General features: G+C 38.5%; 1 protein-coding gene across 1 annotated transcript in view; it reads right to left on the bottom strand.

Annotated features, from left to right (window-relative positions):
* Window positions 1-243: 243 nt before the first annotated feature.
* Window positions 244-7,287, bottom strand: part of NAPEPLD (N-acyl phosphatidylethanolamine phospholipase D) — a 19,252-nt gene continuing 12,208 nt past the window's right edge. The window contains exons 4-5 of the mRNA XM_015571216.1: window positions 5,116-5,230; window positions 244-1,049 (exon numbers count right to left, since the gene is read on the bottom strand). Coding sequence (XP_015426702.1) covers window positions 921-1,049; window positions 5,116-5,230 — 244 coding nt within the window. The 3' untranslated portion in view covers window positions 244-920. The remainder of the gene's footprint in view (window positions 1,050-5,115; window positions 5,231-7,287) is intronic.

Genomic DNA, 7,287 nt, shown 5'->3' with positions numbered 1-7,287 from the left:
AGCTCCTGCATTGAGCGTCTGCCCCCTGGTGGTCAGTGTGTGTCATTCCCAGTCTTTCTACTGTTAGGGTCAGTTTGCATATTACCTTTTTATTATATAGGATTCTGCACTGGCTTACTAAAAGTAGAATCATGCTGAGGGAATCATTTAATATAAAATATGACATCTGAATAATGTCAAACATAAAATATAAATCTTATTAATATAGTGAGTTAGAGCTAAGAAACCAGAAAAATATGAGTGTACAGAGAGAATAAAATTTAATTCAAAGTGCATGGTATATTAACACTTAAGATCTGCATTTAGCTTTGTAAAATATTTCCTTGCAGCTATATTTGTGCTTAGCGTCTGACATTTAGATTAAAAATAGAAAATTTCGTGAATCACATTCTCATAATCACACTCCCTTATTCTGTCGGGGCTTTTGATTTAGGGATTGCAAGCATGCAATAGAAATATACTGTTCCTTTTATAAAAAATGTCTTTACAAATGTAACTTAGCCTAACCTCTTCTATGTTTTTATGCTTAAAAAATATATCACTTAATATTTGGCATGTAAGCTACTCAGAGTAAGAAGTGCTATAAGCAATTTTATCATTACTCTAGTGTGAATGTAAGAAATACATGTATGTTAGCAGTCCTCTGAAAAATACCTACTTATGTACATAGCCTTGACTAACCTTGCAGAAGGCCCTTAAGAAAAGAACAGAAATGAGTCTTTAAAATCAGGTTTAGCCAATTCATTACTTAACCCATACCTGAACTCTTTGTTTATGTGAACTGGCAATCGCATTAGTAAAGTTACTACATAAAACAGAAACTTGCAAATGTAAAGGAAGTTTCCTAATGTAAAAAATCATAATCACATACTTTCAAATTTATATCAAATTTATTTCATTAAAAGCTCCTGTGCTCATATTTATTCAAAGCTTTCATCACTGGTATGTACGTATCTTGATTCTCCATGCTTCAAGACAAAAAAGTCTTCATTCTTAAGTCCATACCTTTCTAGGGCCTCACTGAGTTTCACTGGAGGCTCTAAGTAATGCTGGCAAAGGGCAGAGAGAGGGAAAGGGGGGAAAGGTTAGCCATGCATGTATTTGGGGGATATTTCAAATAAGAATTCAAACCAAAATGACTAACATGTCTACTTAAAATAATGCCCTTTTCACTGAAGCATTAACAACTGAGTTCATCACATTTTCTAATACAAGAGTCATTAATGTTAAGTCGATAGAAACGTCATACTTACCAATCTATCCAAACACCATGTATGTCAAATTTGGTTCCAACTTAGATTGAACAACATTAAATTGCATAAAATCTGGTCACTATTTCACTACATGAAATTTCAATCTAAATGGAATCAATGCCTAAGATAATATTAGAGAATTAAATATTACCGATATTTTTTAATATAGAAACTTTCACTGCAGGAGTGTTGTGTGTGTGAGCAAATGCAAGAGAAACCTTTTTGGCTGAAGAAGGGTTGTTATCCTCAAATCCCTAGCCACATACTGACACTGTAGTGTACAGAGCGAAAGAGGGACAGAAATATGACAGGTGGAATGTCCCTTTGTGTGTTCCCCTTTTCAATCTAAAACAAAAAAAGTGAAGACAGCACACTGCTGCAGAATGTTTTAACCTATCAAATGTTTTCCAAATAAACAAACCACCTGGATATGTATTATTCTAACTACTGATTTAAAAGATATTAACAATTAAAAATGTTTAAAAAAAGATATTTTTAAAAAATCACCTCACCAGTTTTTCTCTTTTGGTCTAAATCTTTACATTGCATAATTGCTACTTTTCCCCTTTATTTCAAATGGATTTCCCCCCAATTTCAATTTTAAAAGCTTGTAAAATGTGGGGGGAAAAATCAAACAGTGTCTCATCTAATCACCAGGGGGCGGTCTGCCTCCACCCTTCACACAACCAGCACCCTTTGAGCACCATGCAGTAGTCAGGCCGAGGAACCAAGCAGAACCCTGGAGCTGCAGTCTAATACACAGACAGATAAGAAATGAATAAGTAAGAAAATAGTATCTGATCTGAGTGGTTGATATATTCTGGGGACAAAATGTGGGCTAGTGTGGGATGTGGAGGTTTCATTTTAAATACAGCAGTCCCCATGCCGAAACCGGTTTGGCTCAGTGGATAGAGCGTCAGCCTGCGGACTGAAAGGTCCCAGGTTCGATTCCGGTCAAGGGCATGTACCTGGGTTGCGGGCACATCCCCAGTAGGAGATGTGCAGGAGGCAGCTGATTGATGTTTCTCTCTCATGGATGTTTCTCACTCTCTCTCTCTCTCCCTTCCTCTCTGTAAAAAAATCAATAAAATATATTAAAAAAATGAAATAAAATAAATAAATACAGCAGTCCCAGAAGTTGTCTCTGAGAAGGTGATATTTGAACAAAGACCTGCTGGGACAAGAATGCACAGGGCTTTGCAGGCGATTGTGAGGGCTGTGGCTCTGACAGTAGGATGGGAAGCTACTAGGTAGAGGAGTGCCATGATCTGATTCAAGGTGTAAAGGTCACTGTCCTCTGCAGTGTTGGGAACAGACTGTAAGGGCAGCATGTAGCAGGGAAGGCGATGAGAAATGGTCAAAGTCCTAATATAATTGGAAGGGTGAGCTGATTGCATGTGGGGGAAAACTGGATGGAGGGAAGATATGAGAGCGAGAGAAGTCAAGGTTTTGGCCTGAGCAACTGGAAGGAGGATTTGCCATTTACTGAGATGTATGAGAAATAAATTTGAGGGAAGCTCAGAAAGTTTGGTTTTGGACTTAGATTTTGGTACCATTGTTAAGAAAGCAGTTGGAAATATAAATGTGGATTATGGGAAAAACCTGAACTACAGAGGGACAGTCGATAAGTGGTAACCTGCTTATATTATAGTAAACAGCTAATATATCTACTTACATGCAAATAGTTTTAAAGTGTTTACAAATCAGGCAAAACATCCTCCCTGAAAATGCCATCTATTTTATAACAAACTCATGGTTGTCAGGTTTATGCAACGAATGTTAGAATGTGAATGAATTGCTAAGTGAGTTTTTATTACATGTTTCATTAAGAAAGAAACATGTTAGATTTTTTAACAGAGGTTAGATTTTTTAACAGAAATAATTCTTGAAGGCTGAATAATACAACAACTCATGAAGACTGGGGTTTTCTATCTTCTCAGTAAAGAGCACAACAATCACTGAAGTTAAAAATCTAGGTGTCGCCGAAACCGGTTTGGCTCAGTGGATAGAGCGTCGGCCTGCGGACTGAAAGGTCCCAGGTTCGATTCCGGTCAAGGGCATGTACCTGGGTTGCGGGCACATCCCCAGTAGGAGATGTGCAGGAGGCAGCTGATCGATGTTCCTCTCTCATCGATGTTTCTAACTCTCTATCTCTCTCCCTTCCTCTCTGTAAAAAATCAATAAAATATATTTAAAAAAAAAATCTAGGTGTCATCCTAGATTCCTCTCTGCACAGGTTTAATGAAATAATTCTAAGTCACTGGTATATATTACATGTGGAGCATATATATGGAATAAGAAATGCCACCAAATATAGTGGTGTACCAATGGAAACCAGTATCAAACTTCCCCCTTCTTCAAGTACAAAGACACATTCTCATTCATCCTCCCCATCCCTGTGGTCCTTCATTCCATCTCCCAACTGTGGCTCAGGATTATTTCATCACAATGTGGGAATCTTGAGTGGGGAGAACAGGCAATGGGCAGGCAGTGTATTAGGTAATTTTGGGACAAGCTGTAATCTAGGGAGAGGGCAGGCCAAAAACAGGACGGGAAGGGAGTGCTTTATACAGCATGAAAACAGGGTTCCTGCCCTGGATGTGGAAGATGCCACATAAAGCGAAGTAGAAGCCAACCAGCCATTTCTAAATTTTGCTGAGGGCAGGTCCTGGATCCAGGAAAGACGAGAAAGCTTTCTTCTATCCTCCTGCTTGATCCCAGAACTGGCTAGTAGCAAAGTTGTAGGGTTCTGCTACCTTAAGCAAAAAATCAGTTCTTCACCCAGCCTGCATGGCTCAGTGGTTGAGCATCTACCTATGAGCCAAGAGGTCACGGTTCGATTCCCCATCAAGGCACATGCCCAGGTTTCAGACTCCATCCCCAGTGTAGGGCATGCAATGGATGATTCTCATCACTAATGTTTCTATCTCGCTCTCCCTCTCTCTTCCTCTCTGAAATCAATTTTTAAAAATCAGTTCTTGCCGAAACCGGTTTGGCTCAGTGGATAGAGCGTCGGCCTGCGGACTGAAAGGTCCCAGGTTCAATTCCGGTCAAGGGCATATACCTTGGTTGCGGGCACATCTCCAGTAGGAGATGTACAGGAGGCAGCTGATTGATGTTTCTCTCTCATCGATGTTTCTAACTCTCTCTCTCTCCATTCCTCTCTGTAAAAAATCAATAAAATATCAGTTCTTCTATAAGTCTATGAGTAAAAGTACCATTTCTCCCAACACCTGGCACCTAGCGGACACTGAATCGATGTTTACTGGTTGAATAACATTTCTAAAAAGTTCTAAGTTGTCCAGCCTTACTTCCTCCATTGCCCTCCATATGACATCCATACTCTGGCTGAACAGAATTCCTCACTACCCCAGGTGCTGCTTCCGATCGTACACTCTGCCCTTTCCTCTTGAGATGCCTTCTCATGGCCGAGTTCAAATGTCACCTCTTCCATGAAGCTCTTCCTGATCCCTCCAATCAGCAACTATCCCTGATTCTGAGGCCACTTACCCCTTTGACACCTGTTTTAGAGTTATTATGTACATGTCTTACATGTTCTGCTAGAATGAAAGGCTCCCTAAGAGAGAAGACATGGTGGTTCATTTTTCTGTTTCCCAAGACTACACTCGTTTTTTGTTATATAAACAAATGCTTCATTACAGAAGTCAAAAGAACAGCATGCAGTGAGGGTTTTTTCACTATATAAATACTGTTTTACTAATTCATGATTTACCACTTCATGTGATGACTATGAATCACACAGTTTCTGATTCCAGTTGATCTCTGGACACACCAAAGGGAGTGGTAATGCCTGAATCTTATCATAGATTAAACATACCAGTTATTTTTATCACAGACTGACCTCATTTGCTAAGGCAAAAGTTCCCCAGTGAATGGCCACAGATTTCTTTGCTTGAACATCAATGTGAATCCTTACAGCTTCTTCTGGGTCCACATGCTGGTATTTCATAAACCACCTGATGAAACACAGCAATTTATTAATTCAAGCCTTTGAAATATATAATGACTGCTTCATCTAATCAACCTTTAAGGTTCTGCACAGGAAAAAAATCACAGTAGGCAAAACCATCTCCTTTAAGTCTACTTTTCTTCTGGAAAAACTTAAGCAAAAATATTTCATGTACAAACTGCTATACGATAGATAAGTCTCAAGCAAAATTCTCCTTTGAATAGTAAGATTTTGTGCTATGTGTATTTTTATTTTATTGATGATTTATTCTGAAAATGTCTTACTGTTACTTTTAAAAGCAGATAGTTTGCAATCCTGGTATGAATCAAAACAATGGGAAAGAATAAGAAACTAAAAGTCTACTTGCAAAAGAACATGAAAAACTTGCTGAAAAAATTTTTAAAAAGGGGACATATGTAATATTTTCAACAATGAAGATTTAAATAATTAAAAGAATTAAAGAAGAAAAACTTGCTAAATTGAAAAGCCAACAAAAAATCATATATAGTATTTAAAGATCAGGAGCAAGAAAACCCCAGTTACTACCCGAGGATATTATTTAAACAGCATACAACTGAACAGTGAGGTGTTTTGGTTGGACAAGAAGACAGGGCTCAGGGGGGATAATTAGAGCGTAGAAACACTGAAAGGCTGCCTAACACCTTGGGAAGAGCAGGGAACACTTTCAGGAGCAAGAATTATTATTTCTAATAAAAAGGGAAGTGTACAGTCTACAGGCAAATCCTTTGCTTTCCCAGCCATTAGTTTAGAAGAGGAAAAGCAACGCTGTCTTCACATTATGTATATCCCGGGGCTGCTCCTGCCCACTACGGCTGCAGTCAAGACTGATGGGTAGGGACTGGCACAGGTGCTTCTACACGTCACAGAGCACATCATGGAGCAGCTCATCCAACTCCTACGGCCAGAAGGTTGTTATTTACTGTGGGAGCTGCCGAGTCCTTTGGGAGCCTAGAAACAAAGACGCTGTTCTCAGCGGCAGAGGAGACAGGCACTGTGCTGCCACAGCTCCTCACGCTCAGGATGCAGGGCAAGATGAAAACAGTTGCTGGTGCTTCTGTCCATTTTCTTAAATTCCTACTGCAAAGCAAAGAAACAGACATACTCCTTTCTACCTTCATGTCTATCTGAAGTAAATAAGATATTTACTCCAGGGTAAATAACAAAAACTCAAACTTCTAACGGACTTGGATAGAAACATTCCCAAAGTAAGGATGACATCCCACGCCTGTTATTGAAAGTCATTTTTGTGTAATCACCTTAAATATATAGAGTATTCTAAAGTTCTGATAGATAACCTTATTTCTAAATTGTTAATACTAAGCAGAGATTCCACCATAAAAGCTACCACAATTTACTTTTCTTAGAGCAGAAAGAGGGTATTACATGAGTGAATTTATATTGTCGCATATATAGGGTGTCCCCCCAAAATGTATACACATGTTGAATAATTATTAATTCCAATGGGTTAAATCTGAAAAGAAAGAAACAACAATTGAGCTATTAGCTGTTAAGTGTGTATACATTTTTTGGGACACCCTGTATATGATAAGTTTCCATTCTGCTACATATGAAAACTTATTTTTATAATTATAAATGAGATATTCTAACTTACTAAAGACATATATTGAGTAAAGATCAATTCCATATGAAGTTGATTTGTAAACACCTTGGATGATGTTTTGAGAGGTTTTATTAGAATTCAGAATAAGAATTAAGTGGAAAAGTTAAATTCAAGTCCTATTAATAACTTAAAATAAATTTTTTTACCTGGTAAATAAGGTAAAAATATCTAGCCACTTAAATGAACTAGAAAGAGACATAAATGGGAGAAATAAGCATTAATAAAGACAGCTGACTCTTTGGAAAGAGGGTGCATTCCAGCCATGCAGCAAGGAGTGGTGACAGAGGAGAGCATCCTCCACGCGAAAGGGAACACAAGCGTTAGGTCTGACACTGGCTGATCGGTTTAACTTCCATCAAAATGGTGCCTGATCTTCTGGGCTAGGCCCAGACATATTTTTGTTGGTAATATAATTTCTGGCT

This window comes from Myotis davidii, unplaced genomic scaffold (genome assembly GCF_000327345.1).
Source record: "Myotis davidii unplaced genomic scaffold, ASM32734v1 scaffold125, whole genome shotgun sequence".
In the NCBI taxonomy this organism is placed as follows: Eukaryota; Metazoa; Chordata; class Mammalia; order Chiroptera; family Vespertilionidae; genus Myotis; species Myotis davidii.
Note: the sequence above shows the minus strand (reverse complement) of the source record. Positions and strands in the feature narration are given on the sequence as shown.